Source organism: Oncorhynchus clarkii, chromosome 2 (genome assembly GCF_045791955.1).
Source record: "Oncorhynchus clarkii lewisi isolate Uvic-CL-2024 chromosome 2, UVic_Ocla_1.0, whole genome shotgun sequence".
NCBI lineage: Eukaryota > Metazoa > Chordata > Actinopteri > Salmoniformes > Salmonidae > Oncorhynchus > Oncorhynchus clarkii.
In genome coordinates this window covers 92646183-92673706 of record NC_092148.1, presented here as the reverse complement: position 1 = coordinate 92673706, position 27524 = coordinate 92646183, and the positions used below count along the sequence as shown (strand labels likewise).

General features: G+C 42.6%; 1 protein-coding gene and 4 pseudogenes across 2 annotated transcripts in view; 3 read left to right on the top strand and 2 right to left on the bottom strand.

Annotated features, from left to right (window-relative positions):
* The window catches only part of LOC139376291 (uncharacterized), a 35728-nt gene that overhangs the window by 4451 nt on the left and 3753 nt on the right, over positions 1-27524 (top strand). Inside the window, exons 5-7 of one of the 2 annotated variants that reach the window (XM_071118666.1) lie at positions 5778-5937; positions 6068-6139; positions 6443-7562. In XM_071118666.1, the coding sequence (XP_070974767.1) occupies positions 5778-5795 (18 nt within the window). In that variant the 3' untranslated portion in view covers positions 5796-5937; positions 6068-6139; positions 6443-7562. Of the gene's footprint in view, positions 1-5777; positions 5938-6067; positions 6140-6442; positions 7563-27524 lie in introns of those variants that run through there. The other variant, XM_071118675.1, reaches the window with a different exon arrangement.
* LOC139383539 (U2 spliceosomal RNA) lies at positions 15367-15475 on the top strand (annotated as a pseudogene).
* Positions 16818-16993, bottom strand: LOC139383791 (U2 spliceosomal RNA; annotated as a pseudogene).
* LOC139383857 (U2 spliceosomal RNA) lies at positions 19764-19877 on the bottom strand (annotated as a pseudogene).
* LOC139383472 (U2 spliceosomal RNA) lies at positions 22925-23138 on the top strand (annotated as a pseudogene).

Sequence of the window (27524 nt, the reverse complement as noted above, 5' to 3'; positions counted from 1 at the left end):
TCAGGTGTAGTAGACCTCACAGTGAAATGATGAATACATCAGGTGTAGTAGACCTCACAGTGAAATGCTGAATACATCAGGTGTAGTAGACCTTACAGTGAAATGCTGAATACAACAGGTGTAGTAGACCTCACAGTGAAATGCTGAATACAACAGGTGTAGTAGACCTTACAGTGAAATGCTGAATACAACAGGTGTAGTAGACCTTACAGTGAAATGCTGAATACAACAGGTGTAGTAGACCTCACAGTGAAATGCTGAATACAACAGGTGTAGTAGACCTCACAGTGAAATGCTGAATACAACAGGTGTAGTAGACCTCACTGTGGAATGCTGAATACAACAGGTGTAGTAGACCTTACAGTGAAATGCTGAATACAACAGGTGTAGTAGACCTCACAGTGAAATGCTGAATACAACAGGTGTAGGTAGACCTCACAGTGAAATGCTGAATACAACAGGTGTAGTAGACCTTACAGTGAAATGCTGAATACAACAGGTGTAGTAGACCTCACAGTGAAATGCTGAATACAACAGGTGTAGGTAGACCTCACAGTGAAATGCTGAATACAACAGGTGTAGTAGACCTCACAGTGAAATGCTGAATACAACGGGTGTAGTAGACCTCACAGTGAAATGCTGAATACAACAGGTGTAGGTAGACCTCACAGTGAAATGCTGAATACAACAGGTGTAGTAGACCTTACAGTGAAATGCTGAATACAACAGGTGTAGTAGACCTTACAGTGAAATGCTGAATACATCAGGTGTAGTAGACCTCACAGTGAAATGCTGAATACATCAGGTGTAGTAGACCTCACAGTGAAATGCTGAATACAACAGGTGTAGTAGACCTTACAGTGAAATGCTGAATACAACAGGTGTAGTAGACCTTACAGTGTAATGCTGAATACAACAGGTGTAGTAGACCTTACAGTGAAATGCTGAATACAACAGGTGTAGTAGACCTCACAGTGAAATGCTGAATACAACAGGTGTAGTAGACCTCACAGTGAAATGCTGAATACAACAGGTGTAGTAGACCTCTACCAAGTCCTTTACCAACAATGCAGTTTTAAGAAAGTACCTACAAAAAGAGTATGAGATAACAATAACAAATAATTAAAGCGCAGCAGTAAATGACAACAGCAGGGCTATATACAGGGTATTACGGTACAGAGTCAATGTGGAGGCTATATACAGGGTGTTACGGTACAGAGTCAATGTGGAGGCTATATACAGGGTATTACGGTACAGAGTCAATGTGGAGGCTATATACAGGGTATTACGGTACAGAGTCAATGTGGAGGCTATATACAGGGTGTTACGGTACAGAGTCAATGTGGAGGCTATATACAGGGTGTTACGGTACAGAGTCAATGTGGAGGCTATATACAGGGTATTACGGTACAGAGTCAATGTGGAGGCTATATACAGGGTATTACAGTACAGAGTCAATGTGGAGGCTATATACAGGGTGTTACGGTACAGAGTCAATGTGGAGGCTATATACAGGGTATTACGGTACAGAGTCAATGTGGAGGCTATATACAGGGTGTTACGGTACAGAGCCAATGTGGAGGCTATATACAGGGTATTACGGTACAGAGTCAATGTGGAGGCTATATACAGGGTATTACAGTACAGAGTCAATGTGGAGGCTATATACAGGGTATTACGGTACAGAGTCAATGTGGAGGTTATATACAGGGTGTTACGGTACAGAGTCAATGTGGAGGCTATATACAGGGTGTTACGGTACAGAGTCAATGTGGAGGCTATATACAGGGTATTACGGTACAGAGTCAATGTGGAGGTTATATACAGGGTGTTACGGTACAGAGTCAATGTGGAGGCTATATACAGGGTATTACGGTACAGAGTCAATGTGGAGGCTATATACAGGGTATTACGGTACAGAGCCAATGTGGAGGCTATATACAGGGTGTTACGGTACAGAGTCAATGTGGAGGCTATATACAGGGTATTACGGTACAGAGTCAATGTGGAGGCTATATACAGGGTATTACGGTACAGAGCCAATGTGGAGGCTATATACAGGGTGTTACGGTACAGAGTCAATGTGGAGGCTATATACAGGGTATTACGGTACAGAGTCAATGTGGAGGCTATATACAGGGTATTACGGTACAGAGCCAATGTGGAGGCTATATACAGGGTGTTACGGTACAGAGTCAATGTGGAGGCTATATACAGGGTGTTACGGTACAGAGTCAATGTGGAGGCTATATACAGGGTATTACAGTACAGAGTCAATGTGGAGGCTATATACAGGGTATTACGGTACAGAGCCAATGTGGAGACTATATACAGGGTGTTACGGTACAGAGCCAATGTGGAGGCTATATACAGGGTATTACGGTACAGAGTCAATGTGGAGGCTATATACAGGGTATTACGGTACAGAGTCAATGTGGAGGCTATATACAGGGTATTACGGTACAGAGTCAATGTGGAGGCTATATACAGGGTATTACGGTACAGAGTCAATGTGGAGGCTATATACAGGGTATTACGGTACAGAGCCAATGTGGAGGCTATATACAAGGTATTACGGTACAGAGTCAATGTGGAGGTTATATACAGGGTATTACGGTACAGAGTCAATGTGGAGGCTATATACAGGGTATTACGGTACAGAGTCAATGTGGAGGCTATATACAGGGTATTACGGTACAGAGTCAATGTGGAGACTATATACAGGGGGGTACCGGTACAGAGTCAATGTGGAGGTTATATACAGGGTATTACGGTACAGAGTCAATGTGGAGGCTATATACAGGGTATTACGGTACAGAGTCAATGTGCGGGGGCACCAGTGTCGAGGTAATTGAGGTAATAAATGGGAAGGCTCTTTCAGCGTGAATACCCCCGTGCACAAAGCGAGGTCCATGCAGAAATGGTTAGTCGATCAGTGTGTTTAGAACTTGACTGCACAGAGACCTGACCTCAATCCCATCGAAAGCCTTTGGGATGAATTGGAATGCTGACTGCGTGCCTAATCGCCCAACATCAGTGCCCGACCTCACTAATGCTCTTGTGGCTGAATGGAATCAAGTCCCCCTGCAGCAATGCACCAACATCTAGTGGAAAGCCTTCCCAGAAGAGTTGAGGCTGTTATAGCAGCAATGTTCCAACATCTAGTGGAAAGTCTTCCCAGAAGAGTGGAGGCTGTTATAGCAGCAATGTTCCAACATCTAGTGGAAAGCCTTCCCAGAAGAGTGGAGGCTGTTATAGCAGCAATGTTCCAACATCTAGTGGAAAGCCTTCCCAGAAGAGTGGAGGCTGTTATATCAGCAAAGGGGGGACCAACTGCATATTAAATGGCCATGATTTTAGAATGAGATGTTCGACAAGCAGGTGTCCACATACACTACATTACCAAAAGTATGTTGAATGACAAATATTTAAGCAGACTGTCTCAGAGGAGAGTACCACGTTGCAGGTGTAGCAGACTGTCTCAGAGGAGAGTACCACGTTGCAGGTGTAGCAGACTGTCTCAGAGGAGAGTACCACGTTGCAGGTGTAGCAGACTGTCTCAGAGGAGAGTACCACGTTGCAGGTGTAGCAGACTGTCTCAGAGGAGAGTACCACGTTGCAGGTGTAGCAGACTGTCTCAGAGGAGAGTACCACGTTGCAGGTGTAGCAGACTGTCTCAGAGGAGAGTACCACGTTGCAGGTGTAGCAGACTGTCTCAGAGGAGAGTACCACGTTGCAGGTGTAGCAGACTGTCTCAGAGGAGAGTACCACGTTGCAGGTGTAGCAGACTGTCTCAGAGGAGAGTACCACGTTGCAGGTGTAGCAGACTGTCTCAGAGGAGAGTACCACGTTGCAGGTGTAGCAGACTGTCTCAGAGGAGAGTACCACATTGCAGGTGTAGCAGACTGTTTGAGAGGAGAGTACCACGTTGCAGGTGTAGCAGACTGTCTCAGAGGGACACTGCTTAATTTGGAGGGATTTGAGGATTGTTCCGTCTTCACCTGTTCACGCCTTACCCTCAGCCGTATTGGTCAATCATCAATTACAATGAAGCAAGTGCTAAAAATGGATTGGATATTCAGATGTATGTACATTAGACTTACAAAAAAAAGATCAAACTTTTAGAAAATTATTTGCACGGACAAACTTGTTTGCGTATAATAGCAATTGAGAGATATAATTACAGTGTCATTCACTTTACACATGTACCTGCCATTAGCTTGAGGTTAATAGAGTAGCATAGAGCAGTCATTTTGTTCCACTATATGGACATGTAAAGACACTTTATAATCTACAAAATGCCATTTGTTTATTCACAAAATTAAAGATTCATTGATTCAACTCGTCTGATGAACGAGATGAAGTCCCCCAATGGAGACTGTTTGTTGAAGGTAGTTATTTATTTTGACGTTAAGGTAGTTAGTCGGTAACTCGTTCACCACTCTTCCCCGTTATGCTCTGGGCACAATTAGAAGATCAACCCATAAATAACATTAAAATACTTCATATTTGTTTGGCCAAAATTATCCAAATTCTAAAATGCATTAAAAAAAATATTTAAAAAATTACTTTTTTAAAACAGTGATTTTATTAAATTAGGTGGATAAAATAAGACAACTTTAATCTTTAATATTGTTTATATTTCCATTACCAATCCTGAAAATGTGCTGTGAAAAAGAAAAACAAGTGATAATGACCCAGTACAACCTTCTTTCCTAAATACATTTGGTCTGTTTCTCACCTCACTTGATACAAGCCGTGCAAAGTTATGCCAACGAGACCTAGACTGATTGTTGCTTCAACTCAGTGGAAGCGATTATACTGGGTTTCTCAGCGTAGCAGTGCTGCTCTAGGATCAGTTTAGCCTTTTCTGATCATAATGAATAAGAAGGGGGGAGCATCTGATTCTAGATCAGCGTATCTACTCAGACGTTTTGTGAACATAGGCCCAGGATGAAATGGTCAGCGCCGTGTTTTCTACTTGACCCTACAGCTATTTATTGAAATGCTACATAACAGATTATTTTCAGTGCCATCATTCCTCCATTAAAATACACAAACAGTTAAGACTATGGTTACATCATATTCATTTCAGCAGTATATGGGCCTACAGTGCATTGCGAAAGTATTCGGCCCCCTTGAACTTTGCGACATTTTGCCACATTTCAGGCTTCAAACATAAAGATATAAAACTGTATTTTTTTGTGAAGAATCAACAACAAGTGAGACACATGCTCTCTGCGCTTTTAACGGACCTCTGAGACTATCACAGTGCAGGTGCATTTATACGGTGACTTGATTACACACAGGTGGATTGTATTTATCATCATTAGTCATTTAGGTCAACATTGGATCATTCAGAGATCCTCACTGAACTTCCGGAGAGAGTTTGCTGCACTGAAAGTAAAGGGGCTGAATAATTTTGCACACCCAATTTTTCAGTTTTTGATTTGTTAAAAAAGCTTGAAATATCCAATAAATGTCGTTCCACTTCATGATTGTGTCCCACTTGTTGTTGATTCTTCACAAAAAAATACAGTTTTATATCTTTATGTTTGAAGCCTGAAATGTGGCAAAAGGTCGCAAAGTTCAAGGGGGCCGAATACTTTCGCAAGGCACTGTATTACAGATTCATAGAAAGCTTTACAGAGAATCTGCCATTTATATTGCAAAATGTCTGGTTTAAGCATCAAGAGTTTTAGACATTGTCAACACCAGTTGCCTGTGGAAAGCTTCATATCATTTGTGCTCAAATCATTTTTTCCTTCTCAAATCAGGTGTCGTCAACAACGTAAAAGGAATTGATGCCATAAGCCAGTCTTCTAAAGATGAGTTCACAGATTTTGAAAAGTTGTTAAGACAAGAAATCACCTTTTGAGACTTCAATACACTATTCCGGCTTCCTAGAGTCCTTGTTTCGAGACCTCTGTCTCTCATGTAAGTATTGATTTAATAATATACCGTTTGAAAAGTAACCGATGTTATTGGTCATGCATCTCAACGGTCAGTGGGGCTGTTCCTGTATTATATGAAATACTGTTTTAACTGTGCATCTCTTATGTTACAGTGGAGGTAGAGGACTTGAAGAAAGTCAGCAACTCCCACAGTCTTACTAAGTGAAAAACAGAAACAAGAAAAGGTTAGTGGGTTTTTTATAATTTTCTTTTTCAAAATGACAGACAAAAAAAAAGTAAAAAAAAAAAAATCTGTGACAAAACTGACATGCTTTATTTACAAATAAACCAAAAGCAAGCTTTTAAAATGGTTACATACAGAGACATTTATCACCAGTATCCATGGTCTACTTAGACCGGTATTCAGTCCGGGTCATGTTCATTAGGCATCAAACGGAAGAAAACAGACTCAGGCGTGCCCTAATGGACATGATGATAAAATGAATGACTGTCATAAGACAAAACGAATCCGTCTTTATTTCCAACAGCAGCTGAATAAAGGGAAGTAGAAAAAGAAAGGTGTGGTTGCTGCCGGAGGGATGAAGTCCAAGATGAAGGATGACCTATCGGACTACGGAGAGTTCGATGGAGGTTACGCACAAGACTACGAGGACTTCATGTGACGTGACACCAACCCGATTTCTGTATCTCAAACGACACCCTGTTCCCTATGTAGAACCCTTTATATAGGGGATAGGGTGGCATTTAGTAGGGTTCCAATGTCTGTCCCCATTCCCCCTCCGCTCTGCTCCACCCAGCCCCCTCAGGGCATGACCTATGACCTATTCTACTGCCCAGAGCCATCCAATGATAACCACCCTTATGTCGCCAGCCGCACACAAACTCGATTCTGAAAAGAAGTGTTGAATGGTTTGACGAGGAACGTCTGATTTCAACAGGGTTGTTTCTCCTCGTTAGAAATTCCTTCAACGATTCCTCGAAACTGACTGACCAATAAGACTGTGTTCTAGATACCAAAATGTTTCACCTCCCATAATGAGATGCGAAAACCCAACTTGTTTTTTTTCCCCAATCCTAGAATGAATTTAATTTGATCTTTTAAAAGAAATGATCTGTCAAACAAAATTTAATTGTTACTGTTTGACGAAGGAAAATACATTTTGTGTTCCGTGCAAATCAGATTATTACTATTTTTCTCAAGTATAAATTAAATATTTGTTTTACTCAAAGGATGGCTATTGGCATTCTGAAATATAATAGTACATTGTTATGTAAAGACTATAGTTCTCCAAATGTCAGTTCGGTGCTCATCACATATTACACTTGGGAATATATTGATCCTTGACATCATATAGTATTTCTCAGGAGAAAATGTCCAAATAAGTCAAGGAGTTTAGGACCAGTTGAGAAAAGCATCATTGAGATGAACATGTTAGATAAATTCAGGACTCGGTTTGCATGGTCACATAGTCTACAAATATTTTTTTTAGGGGGGGTGAATTCCTAAATTCCGTGTTTAAAGATTGATTACTTCTAGTTGTAAGGAGGGTAATATCGCCCTGAACATTCTTCCCCCTACATTATTTACATTTTCTAGGAAAATAATACAAAATGTTACGATAAAGTAATTTAAGGCTAGGAAGTATTGAAGCCACACAAGTCCATGTGTGAACATAAAGTGCATTGCGAAAGTATTCGGCCCCCTTGAACTTTGCGAATTTTTGCCACATTTCAGGCTTCAAACAAAGATACAAAACTGTATTTTTTTGTGAAGAATCAACAACAAGTGGGACACAATCATGAAGTGGAACGACATTTATTGGATATTTCAAACTTTTTTAACAAATCAAAAACTGAAAAATTGGGCGTGCAAAATTATTCAGCCCCCTTAAGTTAATACTTTGTAGCGCCACCTTTTGCTGCGATTACAGCTGTAAGTCGCTTGTGGTATGTTTATCAGTTTTGCACATCGAGAGACTGAAATTTTTTCCCATTCCTCCTTGCAAAACAGCTCGAGCTCAGTGAGGTTGGATGGAGAGCATTTGTGAACAGCAGTTTTCAGTTCTTTCCACAGATTCTCGATTGGATCCAGGTCTGGACTTTGACTTGGCCATTCTAACACCTGGATGTGTTTATTTTTGAACCATTCCATTGTAGATTTTGCTTTATGTTTTGGATCAGTGTCTTGTTGGAATACAAATCTCCGTCCCAGTCTCAGGTCTTTTGCAGACTCCATCAGGTTTTCTTCCAGAATGGTCCTGTATTTGGCTCCATCCATCTTCCCATCAATTTTAACCATCTTCCCTGTCCCTGCTGAAGAAAAGCAGGCCCAAACCATGATGCTGCCACCACCATGTTTGACAGTGGGGATGGTGTGTTCAGCTGTGTTGCTTTTACGCCAAACATAACGTTTTGCATTGTTGCCAAAAAGTTCAATTTTGGTTTCATCTGACCAGAGCACCTTCTTCCACATGTTTGGTGTGTCTCCCAGGTGGCTTGTGGCACACTTTAAACAACACTTTTTATGGATATCTTTAAGAAATGGCTTTCTTCTTGCCACTCTTCCATAAAGGCCAGATTTGTGCAATATACGACTGATTGTTGTCCTATGGACAGAGTCTCCCACCTCAGCTGTAGATCTCTGCAGTTCATCCAGAGTGATCATGGGCCTCTTGGCTGCATCTCTGATCAGTCTTCTCCTTGTATGAGCTGAAAGTTTAGAGGGACGGCCAGGTCTTGGTAGATTTGCAGTGGTCTGATACTCCTTCCATTTCAATATTATCGCTTGCACAGTGCTCCTTGTGATGTTTAAAGCTTGGGAAATCTTTTTGTATCCAAATCCGGCTTTAAACTTCTTCTCAACAGTATCTCGGACCTGCCTGGTGTGTTCCTTGTTCTTCATGATGCTCTCTGCGCTTTTAACGGACCTCTGAGACTATCACAGTGCAGGTGCATTTATACGGAGACTAGATTACACACAGGTGGATTGTATTTATCATCATTAGTCATTTAGGTCAACATTGGATCATTCAGAGATCCTCACTGAACTTCTGGAGAGAGTTTGCTGCACTGAAAGTAAAGGGGCTGAATAATTTTGCACGCCCAATTTTTCAGTTTTTGATTTGTTAAAAAAGTTTGAAATATCCAATAAATGTCGTTCCACTTCATGATTGTGTCCCACTTGTTGTTGATTCTTCACAAAAAAATACAGTTTTATATCTTTATGTTTGAAGCCGGAAATGTGGCAAAAGGTCGCAAAGTTCAAGGGGGCCGAATACTTTCGCAAGGCACTGTAGGCCCATATACTGCTGAAATGAATATGATGTAACCATAGTCTTAACTGTTCGTGTATTTTAATGGAGGAATGATGGCGCTGAAAATAATCTGTTATGTAGCATTTCAATAAATAGCCGTAGGGTTAAGTAGAAAACACGGCGCTGACCATTTCATCCTGGGCCTATGTTCACAAAACGTCTGAGTAGATACGCTGATCTAGAATCAGATGCCCCCCCCTTCTTATTCATTATGATCAGAAAAAGACTAAACTGATCCTAGAGCAGCACTGCTACACTGAGAAACCCAGTATAATCGCTTCCACTGAGTTGAAGCAACAATCACTCTAGGTCTCCTTGGCATAACTTTGCACGGCTTGTATCAAGTGAGGTGAGAAACAGACCAAATGTATTTAGGAAAGAAGGTTGTACTGGGTTATTATCACTTGTTTTTCTTTTTCACAGCACATTTTCAGGATTGGTAATGGAAATATAAACAATAATAAAGATTAAAGTTGTCTTATTTTATCCACCTAATTTAATAAAATCACTGTTTTAAAGTTAATTTTTTTATGCATTTTAGAATTTGGATCAACAAATATGATGTATTTTAATGTTATTTATGGGTTGATCTGCTAATTGCGCCCAGAGCATAACGGGAAGAGTGGTGAACGAGTTACCGACTAACTTACCTTAGCGTCAAAAGAAATAACTACCTTCAACAAACAGTCTCCATTGGGGGAATTAATCTCGTTCATCAGACGAATTGAATCAGTGTTATTGTCAACGTATTGTGACATGGAATCCATGTGGGAAATACATTGGATTTGGAGAAAAGGTCTTAACTTGTTTCGAGGGTGAAATTTCAAACCACAATATTATGTCGTCATGGTAACCAAATTTGAACATAGACAAACCTTGCAATGCAAGTCGAACATGTTCCTTTAAAACAGTGTCAGATCATCGATGTCATATCCACGATCAGAAGAAAGAAAACAATAGGCTTGGCAGCACATCCTACTGGAAAAATAGCTATGATAGTTGTCACTGACTGTTGGTACCAATGAGCTATCGTGAGAATGATTGTCGAAAGGTCTCCACTTGAAAACTAAATAGATTCACTGTTGCTATCGAAGTCATTCTGAAGGGTAGATTTAACAGATGCAAATGATCCTGCTTTATCACTATTTAGGCCTGTAAACTGAGTGTACAAAACATTAGGAACACCTTCCTAATATTGAGTTGCACCCCCTTTTGCCCTCAGAACAGACTCAAATAAAGTATATTTGGGTGCAAAAATAAAATCCAAATTAAAACAATAGCAGGGCATAACCAGTCATTATTATTCCTGGACTCTACAAGGTGTTGAAAGCGTTCCACAGGGATGCTGGCCCCATGTTGACTCTACAAGGTGTTGAAGGCGTTCCACAGGGATGCTGGCCCATGTTGACTCTACAAGGTGTTGAAAGCGTTCCACAGGGATGCTGGCCCATGTTGACTCTACAAGGTGTTGAAAGCGTTACACAGGGATGCTGGCCCATGTTGACTCCAATGCTTCCCACAGTTGTGTCAAGTTGGCTGGATGTCCTTTGGGTGGTGGACCATTCTTGATTCACAGGGGAGACTGTTGAGCGTGAAAAACCCAGCAACAGTTCTTGACACAAACCGGTGCACCTGGCATCTACTAACATACCCCTGTTCAAAGGCATATTTGTTGTCTTGCCCATTCACCCTCTGAATGAAACAAACCCAATCCATGCCTCCATTGTCTCAAAGCTTTAAAATCCTTCTTTAACCCGGTCTCCTCCCCTTCCTCTTTAACCCGGTCTCCTCCCCTTCCTCTTTAACCCGGTCTCCTCCCCTTCCTCTTTAACCCGGTCTCCTCCCCTTCCTCTTTAACCCGGTCTCCTCCCCTTCCTCTTTAACCCGGTCTCCTTCCCTTCATCTACACCGATCAAAGTGGATTTAACAAGAGACATCAATAAGGGGGTTATTAGGGTTAGGGTTAGCTTTCACCTGGATTCACCTGGTCAGTCTGTCATGGAAAGAGCATGGTTTTGTATGTACAGTGGGGCAAAAAAGTATTTAGTCAGCCACCAATTGTGCAAGTTCTCCCACTTAAAAAGATGAGGTCTGTAATTTTCATCATTGGTAGACTTCAACTATGACAGACAAAATTAGAAAAAAAATCCAGAAAATCACATTGTAGGATTTTTAATTATTTATTTGCAAATTATGGTGGAAAATAAGTATTTGGTCACCTACAAACAAGCAAGATTTCTGGCTCTCACAGACCTGTAACTTCTTCTTTAAGAGGCTCCTCTGTCCTCCACTCGTTACCTGTATTAATGGCACCTGTTTGAACTTGTTATCAGTATATAAGACACCTGTCCACAACCTCAAACAGTCACACTCCAAACTCCACTATGGCCAAGACCAAAGAGCTGTCAAAGGACACAAGAAACAAAATTGTAGACCTACACCAGGCTGGGAAGACTGAATCTGCAATAGGTAAGCAGCTTGGTTTGAAGAAATCAACTGTGGGAGCAATTATTAGTATATGGAAGACATACAAGACCACTGATAATCTCCCTCGATCTGGGGCTCCACGCAAGATCTCACCCCGTGGGGTCAAAATGATCAGATGAAACACAAAATATAACTTTTTGGTAAAAACTCAACTCGTAGTGTTTGGAGGACAAAGAATACCATACCTACTGTGAAGCATGGGGGTGGAAACATGCTTTGGGGCTGTTTTTCTGCAAAGGGACCAGGACAACTGATCCGTGTAAAGCAGGGGTGTCAAAGTCAAATGGACGGAGGGCCAAATAAAAAAATCAGCTACAAGACGAGGGCCGGACTGTTCGAATGTTCATTGAAAAATTTTTAAATGACGCATATAGTCTAGTGAACCTAATTGAACCTACTGAAAACCTAACAAATATATTACAATATGATCAGATAAATAAAGCAATATTTTCTTATGGCTCTGTCAGTAATCTTTAATTTTCAACAGACACAAAAGACAAATTTCCTTTATATAAATATCCCCATAACATGAACATTAAATGAAAGAAACCGGTATTCAAGGCACCATCAGTAGACTATATTTTCTATTTTAGCAAAAGTGGGCTAAATTTACTTCAAAGAAAAAACAATAACCTTGTTTGAAACCCCCGGTTCTCAGTATCCACCTTCCGTTTTGCCATTTTTGATGGGTATCTGAAAGTTAATTTTACTGTGATGCTGACGACTGCTGTGCCAATAAATATTGAAATGAAGCAGCCTACTGCTCGGTGCGTCACCTTTGCATTGTGGGAAATGTAGTATTGGTGCGTGTAAAAGATCTGCGGGCTGCCGGCTTGCTGCGGGCCGGTTCTAATAATAAATCAAGATCATCCCAGGGGCCGTAAAAAACCTTCTTGCGGGCCGGATGTGGCCCGCGGGCCTTGACTCTGACATATGTGGTGTAAAGGAAAGAATGAATGGGGCCATGTATCGTGAGATTTTGAGTGAAAACCTCCTTCCATCAGCAAGGGCATTGAAGATGAAACGTGGCTGGGTCTGTCAGCATGACAATGATCCCAAACACACCGCCCGGACAACGAAGGAGTGGCTTCGTTGCCCAGTCTCCAGATCTCAACACCATAGAAAATCTTTGGAGGGAGTTGAAAGTCCGTGTTGCCCAGCAACTGCCCCAAAACATCACTGCTCTAGAGGAAACCTACCTGAGCCACTTGTGTGGGTTGTAGACTCCGTCTCATGCTACCACTAGAGTGAAAGCACCGCCAGCATTCAAAAGTGACCAAAACATCAGCCAGGAAGCATAGGAACTGAGAAGTGATCTGTGGTCACCACCTGCAGAACCACTCCTTTATTGGCGGTGTCTTGCTAATTGCCTATAATTTCCACCTGTTGTCTATTCCATTTGCACAACAGCATGTGAAATGTATTGTCAATCAGTGTTGCTTCCTAAGTGGACAGTTTGATTTCACAGAAGTGTGATTGACTTGGAGTTACATTGTGTTGTTTAAGTGTTCCCTTTATTTTTTTGAGCAGTGTATAAAAAACAGAAGTATTCAGACCCTTTGCTATGAGACTCGAAATTAAGCTCAAGTGCCTCCTGTTTCCACTGATCATCCAGGTTGTAAGGCAACAAAATAGGAGAAATGCCAAGGGGGTGAATACTTTAGCACGCCACTGTGTACCTGCAACGTGGTACTCTCCTCTCAGACAGTCTGCTACACCTGCAACGTGGTACTCTCCTCTGAGACAGTCTGCTACACCTGCAACGTGGTACTCTCCACTGAGACAGTCTGCTACACCTGCAACGTGGTACTCTCCTCTGAGACAGTCTGCTACACCTACATAAGAGAACCAGTAGAAAGTGAGAATAAAGCCTGGTCCAACAATGGGCTGGTTGTTCTCTGAACATCCTTCTGTAAAAAAATTGTGAAGAAATAGTTCCTCAAGAAAGATTTTTTTTATTCACAAGCACTGGTACAGTAAAACAAAGTCTGTCTTCATTCGGTCAATCCACTGACATCTTGGATGTCTCAGTTACAATCACATGCGTCTGAAACTTCACACGAGATACAACTAAGATGATAAAAATCAAGAGGATGTAGGCTGCTTCTCCATTCAATTAGAATTCTAAAAGTTATTAGTAAGACGATTGAGATTCAATATCTCGCAGATAAAAGCACAGTTTTGCAGGCCACAGCCTGTCTGAAAGCACAGTTTTGCAGGCCACAGCCTGTCTGTCTGAAAGCACAGTTTTGCAGGACACAGCCTGTCTGAAAGCACAGTTTTGCAGGCCACAGCCTGTCTGAAAGCTATTATCCACTTCTATGTTTGGATGTTCAGGGAATACAAGAGGAATTATACTTAAAAGGTTGATTTAAATTGGTAGGTAAGTGATTGGGTATTGTTGGGCTCCCGAGTAGCGCAGCGGTCTAAGGCTAGAGGCGTCACTCCAAACCCTGGTTTGATTCCAGGCTGTATCACAACCGGCCGTGATTAGGAGTCCCATACTGCGGCGCACAATTGGCCCAGTGTCGTCCGGGTTTTGCACGGTCGGTAGGCTGTCATTGTAAATAAGAATTAGTTCTTAACTGACTTGCCTAGTTAAATAAATGAGTCGAGAGGAGGAAACAAAAGAAGAGGATGAAGAGGTTGGACAAAGATGAGGAAGAGGAGATGTGGTGAGCTTTAGTGGTAATACTGGAGAAAGGCCTGATGAGGTTATTCTAGTCATATACCTCCATCGTGAGTTAGGAGGAGGAAGAGGAGGAGGTGTGGTGAGCTTTAGTGTTAATACTGGAGAAAGGCCTGTCCCAGTCTCCTCTCTATATGTACCACTAATGTAAATGTAAATATCAAAACAGATACCAAACATTAAGAAACTATAAGGAAGAGAAGAGTAACTGCAATGAAATAAACCAGAGACCTGTGGAAAGAAGCCCCCTGATCTCCTCGTGTCTGCCAGCAGGGGAGGACACCACGCCTCAGCTCAGGACACCACGCCTCAGCTCAGGACACCACGCCTCAGCTCAGGACACCACGCCTCAGCTCAGGACACCACGCCTCAGCTCAGGACACCACGCCTCAGCTCAGGACACCACGCCTCAGCTCAGGACACCACGCCTCAGCTCAGGACACAACACCTCAGCTCAGGACACAACACCTCAGCTCCTGCTGTAACGGGTGGCCTGAAGGCCGATTCCACCAAGCTCTGGCTCACCCTCACGTGTCTGAAGGACGCACTGTGGTCCTCTGACAACTTGTTGGTAGGGAAACGCATGGAGACCACCCATCAGACAGTGGCCTTGATAGCTACGGAAGCCCTGAGGTGGTATGGACAAAATAGAGCCTCGACCCCAGACAAAGTATCACCAACACCATCTAAGGTCCCGGCCTGACAGCGCTGCAACGCCTAGGGGAGGGATCTCTTCTGGGCCCTGAAGGATGGGGGCGGAGTTGATTCGGAAGAGCAGGAGGAGGCAAGTTTGATAAGGACTCACCTCATTCCTGCACAAAGGAGAGAAGACCTCTTTTAATAACATGTACTTTTAACATATAATGTTTCAATGCAGTTGTTTATGCACATTATGTCGTTTTAAAGCGTACAAATGATTATGTTAAAAGTATGAGCTATTTTAAGAAACCCTGCGACAATAACCATTTTTCCAAAATAAAATAAATCTGTTCTTATCAGTTTAATATCTGATATGTCCCCTATCTGGGGACAATATATGAAATGGATTTTTCCACGGTCAAGTAGGTTATACATAACTGTGCCATTATTCAGAATTCTGATTGTGTGCCGTCATGATTCGCTTGTATGAAATTTGGAGCCCCAAGCTACAGGCTTCCGTAGGGCTAAACCTGCCGAGCTGAAAACATGCGATTTAGAAGGGTTTGATTATACGCCCAGGCTTTTATTTTACAATTAGTATCAGCAACGATCTGGAGCCGTCTGTCAGTAATACCCACATACATTTATTTTAGCGATCATTTTGGACATGTAGCCTATTGTAATCATTTGGGAACTTATGTAGCAGGTTAAACCTGGAGCCTGGCGCACGGTTCACGACGACTGGACTGTTGTCATACAGTTTAACGAGTAGTGAGAATGAAAGTAGATTTGTAGGATTATAGTTCAACCACTATTGGACACTTTTTCTCCACATTCCAATATTTCATGGATGGAACTTGAATTATGACAACTTTCAGTATGAAACAAAGCAGTGCATGTTTTATTCATCGATATACAGTATTTCGTGAGTAGATAGATGCTCTCCAACCCAATATGCCTATTGGTATTTTATGTGCATGATATGAAGTTTGCTGTAGTGACTGACTAAGCCTAATTTTAAAAGTGTGCCTCAAAAGTGCCATGTTTGCAAAAGTGTATTATGCGAAGCACACATTTAGTTAGGCAGCCAAGACCGTAGGACGCATTGTCGGTCTAGCTCTCACTGCAGTCCAGTGCCATAGACATCTTTGAAGTTTGGCCTCTAGTAATTCAGGAGGGCAACTTTATAAAGGCCTCCCTACAATGACCTTATCATGCAAGGCTCTACAGACAGATTTAAAAAATATATAGACTATTTTTATTTCATACATTATTTGTGTTGATGATGTACTATGTAATGAAGTCGAGTGGTTCAACATTAAAATGCATTTTGATTGAACACATAGCTTGAACAAGGCGACGGTCGGTGGAAGTCTGGCGCCACCAAGTGGACAATTATTTTACCTGAGATATTTTGTAAAATATCAAATGTTATGTCAATATTGTTATCTGCAAATGGTTTCCCACACCCCTATTTGATAGATTTTTATTCCAGTTTAGCAGTAAATCTGGTTTTAACTCAATAAGGATTTGTCTCGTTTCGTTGGTGCAAGTGAGAACAGGTGTTTTCTTCTGGAAGTTTTGTTGCATTTCCTTTGAAAACAGCTCATCTGTATTTTTGTACATCATTTTATACACATACAAACGGCATAAAAGCGTCAGGGCCGAGTGGCTTCACCACTTTCTAGGCATCATTGACAGACTTGCTCAAACGTAATGATTCTAATAAAAGTAACATCCGGTTAACTTCGTCCAATTTATATTTACAACGGCAGGGGGTGCACCGTTCCTGGAGGTACTGCAATACCAGGTCGATGCGTGGAGTGGACGGAGCAAGCCCCTATTCCATCTCCCTATTCCAAAAATCAATTTAATATATGGTCCCCAGATAGGGGACGTATCAGATATTAAACTGATAAGAACAGATTTTTTTCTTTTGGAAAAGTTTTATTGATACATTTCTTTTAAAAACAGCTCATACATTTTTTACATCATTGATACACATAAAAACGGCAACAAAGCATAAAACACAGCATTTGAAAGTTACATTTAAATTTGTTAAAAAGTACATGTTGTTAAAACCAATGAAAACAACCATGGATAAAAGTACTTTCCTTGTAAAAACATCAAATCTGTAAAAGCCATTTAAAATGTGTACTAATGATCTAACAAAGGTAAAACATTTTTAAGACATGAAAAACCATGTTAAAAAGTCACTTTGTTAAAAGGCTGTCTTCAGTCCCTTGTACAGGAGCGGGGTGAGTCTTTATCAAGCTCACCTCATCCTGCTCTTCTGAATAGATCATCGTCCCGTCCTTCGGGGCCCAGAGGAGATCCCTCCCCTAGGCGCATCGCCCTAGGCGCCGCAGCGCTGTCAGGCCGTGGCCGCCGGGACCTAGGGTGTTGTGGGGGACCCTTCGCCTGGGGTCGAGGCCCCCTTCCTTCCGTACCACCCCAGGGCTTCCGTGGCTACCATGGCCACTGCCTGGGGGGTGGTCTCTACGTTTTTCGCTACCAGCAGGTTACGGGAGGACCACAGTGCTTCCTTCAGGCACGTGAGGGTGGGCCAGAGCTTGGTGAAGGCCTTCGATGGAATGGGCCTTCGGCCCACCCCATACAGCACGAGCTGAGGTGTTAGGTCCTCCCCTGCTGGCAGACACGAGGTGATCAGGGGGCCTGCTTCCTTCCACAGGTCCCTGGCGGCTCTGCACTCCCAGAGCATGTGCCTCACCGACTCTTCTTGGCCGCAGCCTGGTCGGGGGCACGCGGATGTCCTCGCCATGCCCCGTGAGTGCATAACGGCCCTGACCGGGAGGATCTCGTGGGCGACCATCCAGGACAGGTCCCGATGCCGATTCAGGAGAGCAGGATGGGCCACGTTGCGCCAAACCGTTGTGGGCTCACCTATAGCGAGCCCGCGCACTGGACACACTGGTTCCCGATCCTGCACAAGAGAGAGAAGAGAGCGGTGTTTTGTTAAAACCGTGACTGTTTCTTTTTCCAGTTTAAAATGTCTTAAAAACTTCTGGAGCTGGGCGTAGTGCGGGGGTAGCAGGAAAGAGACTGGGGCTCGCAAGTCGACTGGGATCAGCCTCAGAGTCCTGAGGTAAGATCCCAGCCAGAACCGTGCGAGGGCCTGGGTCTTGTTGTTGACCGGGGAGGTGGCAAGAGTCAGATGTAACGCTGTGTAGCGGCTGCCCAGGAACAAGTAGAGGTCAGGCAAGCCTTTCCCCCCCTTGGACCTGGGCCTCTTGACCACCTCCCTCCTCAGCCTCTCCCACTTGCCTCCCCACAGGAAGTAAAAAAGCGTCCGCTCCAGGTCTAAAATGCTCCTTCGAGGGGGGATAAAAACAGAACTGATTAATAAAAGCACAGGTAAAATCACAGCTTTAATGATTAAAACCTTGCCCTCAAAAGTCAGCTGTCGTAGTCCCCAAAAACCCAGTCTCTGTCTTACCGTCCCCAGGATTCCGCTCCAGTTACCGCTCCCTCCTCCCCCCCGGTCAAACTTTACCCCCAGTACCCTTATGTCCGTCAGTTTAACTGTCAGAGGTAGTCCGGTCAAGTCTGGGTCTGCCCACGGTCCGAAGAATTGGGCCTCTGTCTTGTCTCTGTTCAGTCTCGCCCCAGAGGCTCGTCCGTACCAGTCAGTCCTGTCCAGAGTCCTGTCGACGGATAAAAGGTCGGTACATAAAATGTTGACGTCGTCCATGTAAAAGACGCACTTGGCGGTCATCCCCCCACTCCCCGGGATACCCACCCCACTGATCCCTTGGTCCCTTCTCAAGACCTGTGCCAGTGGTTCAATACAGGCCACGAACAGAAGGGGAGATAACGGACAGCCCTGACGGACGCCGCAGTGTACTCCCACTGCTTTTGACAGATGCCCATTTACAAGGATTTTGCTGGTGATGTCCCCGTACAGCAGTCCCACCCAAGCTAAGAACCTGTCCGGGAAACCCATTTTTTGCAGTACCTTAAAGAGGTACTGGTGCGAGACCCGATCAAAGGCTTTTTCAAAATCTAAATTTAGGACTACAAGCCGCATGTTTCTGTCTCTCGCATAACAGATGGCATCTCGGATCAGTATCAGGCTGTCCGTGATCTTCCTTCCGGGCACGGCACAGGTTTGGTCCGGGTGGATCACCTCCCCTAAAACAGAAGACATTCTGAGTGTTAAAACCTTGGTAAAAAGTTTACAATCAAAGTTTAAAAGGGTAATCGGTCTCCAGTTTTTCAGGTCCGTCCTGTCGTTTTTCTTGTGTAAAAGAGTCACGATCCCCACTCTAAAACTGTCGGGTAGTCTGTCGAGGTGTTCGAAGTCAGTAAAAACAGTCAGAAGTTCGTCGGCTAAAACATCCCAAAAGGTCAGATAAAACTCCAAAGGGAGGCCGTCCTCCCCCGGTGATTTACCCCTCTTAAAACGTTTCAGTCCTTGGTCGATTTCTGTCCTCGTCAGGTCTTTTTTCAGGTCGTCTGTATTGGGTAAGGTCTTGTCGATGTATGTTAAAAGGTCCCCCATTGTTCCCTCGCACACATCTTTTACCCCAAACAGTTCCCCATAAAAGTCCTCGACCACTTCCTTTATTCCCTCTGTATCTGTTTTTAAAACCCCGTCCTTGTTTCTCAATCCTGTCATAATCCTACCCTTACTAACTATTTTCTTAAAAAAGTACCTAGTGCACTTCTCCCCTTCTTCTAATTCCCTTTCCTTGCTTCTTAAAATAACCCCCTTGCTTCTCTGTTCTGCTAAAAGTGCCATTTCCGTATCAGATATTAAACTGATAAGAACAGATACTACACTTGATCTTAGCCAAAAGGCCGAGAAGCGATACCGCAATGCTTTCGGGAGGAAGGTGCCGTTCTCAGACACGTTAAATCCGGTAAAGGTTACACCTAAATGAGCTCTGTACACTTTACAATAAATATCAAAGATGATGCTATTTAAAAAAAATGGTGGCATAGACTGGGATTTGATCAACGTCGGGAAAAGACACTTTTCACTGTTACAATGTAACACATTGGAAGGTTCCAAAGTGACGTGGACATCCGCCCTCCAATCTGAAACGAGACAAATCCTTATTGAGTTCAAACCAGATTTACAGCTAAATTGGAATAATAATCTAGCAAATAGGGGTTGAAGAAATAATTAATATTGACATAACATGTTATCTTTTATATAATATCTCAGGAAGCGTTGATGCCACAAGGGAACTAAAATAATTGTCCACTTGGTGGCGCCAGACTTCCACCGACCGTCGCCTCTCCTATGTGGTCAATCAAAACGCATTTGAATGTTGAACCACTTTAAAAATATATTTAACTAGGCAAGTCAATTCAGAACAAATTCTTATTTTCAATGACGGCCTAGTGTAACAGTACTCGTCTTGCGTTGTGTACAATCAGTCATCGACACGGAACTCCAACATGTAGCACCAGTCATGTAGCTTTATTCTGATAAGAACGACACAAAATTGCACGTCATGCAATGCACGTCTCACCATCCAACTCTGCACTCACGCACTGTACAAAATATATGAACCCCCCCACCAGACACAGTAAGTTGCTAGCTAATACTGGCGGAAATTCTCTACAACAAAATGCACAACAAATATTCTCCAAAAACCGCTGCATCTTATCGAATAACATTTACAAACAATTTGATATAAATTGTACATTTAAATTATCACTTGAGAGTATAAAAATCACTTTTGATGTACAGTGCTTTGCAACCAACAACTTACCGCTGGTTTGGTGCTTGTTCACTGGGACGATTCTAACTGGAACATCCCCCCTCGTAAGCAAGCTACGCAAACCAGCCAATAAGATGCCATGTTGAGTAGGTGAAGGCAAAACAAACTCAAACCAAAAACCCATTGGCTTAACAATAAAGTGGCAAGTGGAATCACCAATATAACCCTGTTACACTAGGAACAGCGGATTAACTGCCTTGTTCAGGGGGCAGAACAATAGATTTGTACCATGTCAGCTCAGGGATTTGATCCAGCAACCTCTCAGTTACTGGCCCAATGCTCTTACTAGGCTATTTGCCGCCCCAGTTGACTTCAATACATACACCATCAACGCAAGAATAGCCTGTGTATTTTTAAATCTGTCTGTAGAGCCTTGCATGATAAGGTCATTGTGAGGAGGCCTTTATAAAGTTGCCCACCTGAATTACTAGAGGCCAAACTTCAAAGATGTCCATGGCACTGGACTGCAGTGAGAGCTAGACCGACAATGCGTCCTACGGTCCTGGCTGCCTAACTAAATGTGTGCTCAGCATAATACACTTTTGTAAACATGGCTCTGTTGAGGCATACTTTTACAATTAAGCTTAGTCGGTCACTACAGCAAACTTCATATCATGCACATAAATTGCCATTACGCAGAAAATACTTTATATTGATGAATAAAAACTACACTGGTTTGATTCATCCTGAAAGTTAGGTTTAGGCTACTACATGATACTGTCCTTGTACCCATCATGAGGCTGCTACAACCTAGCCTATGAATGAAAGTTTACAACGTAGGTGAACACAGGTTGAGAGACTTTTGAGTAATCAAGATGACAGACATTATTGACACATTCAATACCGCCTTGTTCAATCTTGCCTTCATCTAGCTGATCTAGAGTGTAATCATTAGTCCAACATTTGCAAATGAGAGTTTCCATTGGACAAATTCAGGTATGTTTATCCCCGTTTGGTTCCGTTTGCTTTCGCTTTAAGAAACGTTTTTCAACAGAATCAACGGAATGAATACACCCCTGATCACACGCAAACACAGATCATTTTCAAAACAGCACGATCCCTTTGATCGTGGGATAATTCCTTCTGGTACCTACGTGCTCTCCTCCTCTCACCTTTAACCTTCACTTGTGGACTTCAGTGCACAACACATCAGCTGTCTGACCAGGCGAAAAAAAACCTTACCAAGCCAAACCTTCATATCATAACCACTAACTGCTACACACAGCCTACAATAGAGTACCACAGTATGAGTCATAATACCCATAACACCTAGCGGTCAAACAGGGAAATGGTTCCAAGTATTTTGGCAGAAATTCTCCCCCCACTTCTAATTTACTTCATTTTGTGGCTAGAGTCAAATACTTTCTGTGGCACATATGAGTCAAATACTTTCTATACTACAAACGTCACGTCAGGATAGGCAACCCGAAAGGAATAATTGATGCATGTGTGTTACATTAAACATAGATGAGGGAGTAAAATGTTGGCAAGCAATAAACATTTCAGAACAACTACTAGTCGAATAAGACATGGGAGAGATGATGAATTTTGATGATGAATTTTGGCAAAGAGAAGAAAAGAAAACTGCAGAGATACAGTGAGGCAAAAAAGTATTTAGTCAGCCACCAATTGTGCAAGTTCTCCCACTTATTTTCCACCATAATTTGCAAATAAATTCATTAAAAAAATCCTACAATGTGATTTTCTGGATTTTTTCTCTCTCATTTTGTCTGTCATAGTTGAAGTGTACATGTGATGAAAATTACAGGCCTCTCTCATCTTTTTAAGTGGGAGAACTTGCACAATTGGTGGCGGACAAAATACTTTCTTGCCCCACTGTATATTGACTATGATAGCTGATATGAATGGTGAGTTGATCATCACATCAACGTTTATTCGTCACATGCACAGGATACAGGGTGTAAACAGTACAGTGAAGTGTTTACGTGCATCATATACACATTACAATACAATACGCCTGGTCTCGGAAGCTAAGCAAGGTCAGGCCTGGTTAGTCCTTGGATGGGAGACTGCCTGGGAATACCAGGTGCTGTCAGCATTTTTGTCCCTCATGGTACTGTACTCTTGTACTATTTAAATCCGGAAACAACCTATTACAGTTTCTCAATCGTCTACAAGCATTTTTCTTGGAACAAGGTTGTCGAGTTTTTAGAACAGAGTCCATAAGACACAGAGCTGTTGCAAAACAGTAAATGGATTTTTAAAATGTAGACCATATATTAAAGGGATTTTTGGAATAGGGAGATGGAATAGGGGCTTGCTCCGTCCACTCCACGCATCGACCTGGTATTGCAGTACCTCCAGGAACGGTGCACCCTCTGCCGTTGTAAAGGAAAAGTAGACCAAGTTAACCGGGTGGTTCTTTTATTAGAATCATGATGGATATTACATTTGAGGTAGTTAACTAGTGACTCCCCATCCCACAAGAGGGAGCGTAATTATCAACTGACACTAATTAGCATAACGCAACGGACATAAATTTCCCTAGAAAATATTCATATTCATGAAAATCACAAGTGAAATATATTGAGACACAGCTTAGCCTTTTGTTAATCACCAGGTCATCTCAGATTTTCAGAATATGCTTTACAGCCAAAGATAGGACAAGCATTTGTGTAAGTTTATCGATAGCCTAGCATAGCATTTTGTCCAGCTAGCAGCAGGTAACTTGGTCACGGAAATCAGAAAAGCAATCAAATTAAATCGTTTACCTTTGATGAGCTTCGGATGTTTCCACTAAGGAAACTCCCAGTTAGATATAAAATGTTCCTTTTTTCCCAAAATATTATTTTTGTAGGAGAAATAGCTCCGTTTTTTCTTCATGTTTGGCTGAGAAATCGCCCGGCAATTGCGGTCACTGAAAACGCCGAAAAATATTACAAATTAGCTCCATAATATCGACAGAAACATGGCAAACGTTGTTTATAATCAATCCTCAAGGTGTTTTTCAAATATCTATTCGATAATATATCCACCGGGACAATTCGTTTTTCAGTAGGACAGATTGGAGTAATGGCTACCTCTGTATTTTACCCGAGAGTCACTCTGGCAGCATCAGGTGACCACTTGCGCAATGTAGCCGCTAAATGCGTAAAACTACGTCACAATGCTGTAGACACCTTGGTGAATACGGAGAAAAAGTAATCTGGTTGATAGCCCATTCACTGCTCAATAGGGACGCATTGGAACGCAGCGCTTTCAAAACATGAGGCACTTCCGGATTGGATTTTTCTCAGGCTTTCGCCTGCAACATCAGTTCTGTTTTACTCACAGACAATATTTTTACAGTTTTGGAAACTTTAGAGTGTTTTCTATCCTAAGCTGTCAATTATATGCATATTCTAGCATCTTGTCCTGACAAAATATCCCGTTTACTACGGGAACGTTATTTTTCCAAAAATGAAAATAGTCAATGTCAATGATGACTAGATAGTGTTGGTCAAGTCAGTCACCTATTCTATTGAGTATGACAGCTGATATGAATGGTGAGTTGATCATCAAATCAAAGTTTATTTGTCACGTGCACAGGATACAGGGTGTAAACGGTACAGTGAAATGATTACTTGCAAGCTCTCCTAAACAAAAATATCCACAAATAGCTAAGTAATAAAGTTGTTAAAAAAATAAAATGGTTGATTGGAAATATATACACAATAACAATATACAGTATGAACTCTGTAATGTGTGTAAGTTATGTACTGGTGTCTTTACCTGTATGAGTGGCAGTCCATGTTATCTGATATACAGTGTGGAGAACAAGTATTTGATACACTTTTTTAAAAATTGTATTTATTTTATTTCACCTTTATTTAACCAGGTAGGCTAGTTGAGCACAAGTTCTCATTTACAACCCGCGACCTGGCCAAGATAAAGCATAGCAGTGTGAACAGACAACACAGAGTTACACATGGAGTAAACAATTAACAAGTCAGTAACACAGTAGAAAAAAAAGGGGAGTCTATATACATTGTGTGCAAAAGGCATGAGGAGGTAGGCGAATAATTACAATTTTGCAGATTAACAACACTGGAGTGATAAATGATCAGATGGTCATGTACAGGTAGAGATATTGGTGTGCAAAAGAGCAGAAAAGTAAATAAATAAAAACAGTATGGGGATGAGGTCGGTAAAAATGGGTGGGCTGTTTACCGATAGACTATGTACAGCTGCAGCGCTCGGTTAGCTGCTCAGATAGCAGATGTTTGAAGTTGGTGAGGGAGATAAAAGTCTCCAACTTCAGCGATTTTTGCAATTCGTTCCAGTCACAGGCAGCAGAGAACTGGAACGAAAGGCGGCCAAATGAGGTGTTGGCTTTAGGGATGATCAGTGAGATACACCTACTGGAGCGCGTGCTACGGATGGGTGTTGCCATCGTGACCAGTGAACTGAGATAAGGCGGAGCTATACCTAGCATGGACTTGTAGATGACCTGGAGCCAGTGGGTCTGGCGACGAATATGTAGGGCCAGCCGACTAGAGCATACAAGTCGCAGTGGTGGGTGGTATAAGGTGCTTTAGTGACAAAACGGATGGCACTGTGATAAACTGCATCCAGTTTGCTGAGTAGAGTGTTGGAAGCAATTTTGTAGATGACATCGCCAAAGTCGAGGATCGGTAGGATAGTCCGTTTTAGTAGGGTAAGTTTGGCGGTGTGAGTGAAGGAGGCTTTGTTGCAGAATAGAAAGCCGACTCTTGATTTGATTTTCGATTGGAGATGTTTGATATGAGTCTGGAAGGAGAGTTTGCAGTCTAACCAGACACCTAGGTACTTATAGATGTCCACATATTCAAGCTCGGAACCATCCAGGGTGGTGATGCTGGTCAGGCGTGCGGGTGCAGGCAGCGAACGGTTGAAAAGCATGCATTTGGTTTTACTAGCGTTTAAGAGCAGTTGGAGGCCACGGAAGGAGTGTTGTATGGCATTGAAGCTCGTTTGGAGGTTAGATAGCACTGTGTCCAAGGACGGGCCGGAAGTATATAGAATGGTGTCGTCTGCGTAGAGGTGGATCAGGAAATCGCCCGCAGCAAGAGCAACATCATCATCATGATGATCATCATACAGAGAAAAGAGTCGGCCCGAGGATTGAACCCTGTGGCACCCCCATAGAGACTGCCAGAGGACCGGACAGCATGCCCTCCGATTTGACACACTGAACTCTGTCTGCAAAGTAATTGGTAAACCAGGCAAGGCAGTCATCCGAAAAACTGACGATTTTGCTGGTTTTCCTACTTACAAAGCATGAAGAGGCCTGTATTTTTTTTTATCATAAGTACACTTCAACTGTGAAAGACAGAATCTAAAACAAAAATCCAGAAAATCATATTGTATGATTTTTAAGTAATTCATTTGCATTTTATTGCATGACATAAGTATTTGATCACCTACCAACCAGTAAGAATTCCGGCTCTCACAGACCTGTTAGTTTTCCTTTAAGAAGCCCTCCTGTTCTCCACTCATTACCTGTATTAACTGCACCTGTTTGAACTCGTTACCTGTATAAAAGACACCTGTCCACACACTCAATCAAACAGACTCTAACCTCTCCACAATGGCCAAGACCAGATAGCTGTGTAAGGACATCAGGGTTAAATTGTAGACCTGCACAAGGCTGGGATGGGCTACAGGACAATAGGCAAGCAGCTTGGTGAGAAGGCAACAACTGTTGGCGCAATTATTAGAAAAATGGAAGAAGTTCAAGATGACGGTCAATCACCCTCGGTCTGGGGCTCCATGCAAGATCTCACCTAGTGGGGCATCAACGATCATGAGGAAAGTGAGGGATCAGCCCCAAACTACACGGCAGGACCTGGTCAGAGCTGGAACCACAGTCTCAAAGAAAACCATCAGTAACACACTATGCAGTCATGGATTAAAATCCTGCAGCACACGCAAGGTCCCCCTGCTCAAGCCAGCGCATGTCCAGGCCCGTCTGAAGTTTGCCAATGTCCATCTGGATGATCCAGAGCAGGAATGGGAGAAGGTCATGTGGTCTGATGAGACAAAAATATATATTTTTGGTCTAAACTCCACTCGCCGTGTTTGGATGAAGAAGGATGAGTACAACCCCAAGAACATCATCCCAACCGTGAAGCATGGAGGTGGAAACATCATTCTTTGGGGATGCTTTTCTGCAAAGGGGACAGGACGACTGCACCGTATTGAGGGGAGGATGGATTGGGCCATGTATCGCGAGATCTTGGCCAACAACCTCCTTCCCTCAGTAAGAGCATTGAAGATGGGTCATGGCTGTGTCTTCCAGCATGACAACGACCCGAAACACACAGCCAGGGCAACTAAGGAGCGGCTCCGTAAGAAGCATCTCAAGGTCCTGGAGTGGCCTAGCCAGTCTCCAGACCTGAACCCAATAGAAAATCTTTGGAGGGAGCTGAAAGTCCGTATTGCCCAGCGACAGCCCCGAAACCTGAAGGATCTGGAGGAGTGGAGGAGTCTGTATGGAGGAGTGGGCCAAAATCCCTGCTGCAGTGTGTGCAAACTTGGTGAAGAACTACAGGAAACATATGATCTCTGTAATTGCAAACAAAGGCTTCTGTACCAAATATTAAGTTCTGCTTTTCTGATGTATCAAATACTTATGTCATGCAATAAAATGCTAATTAATTACTTCAAAATCATACAATGTGATATTCTGGATTGTTTTAGATTCCGTTTCTCACAGTTGAAGTGTACTTATGATAAAAATTAGACC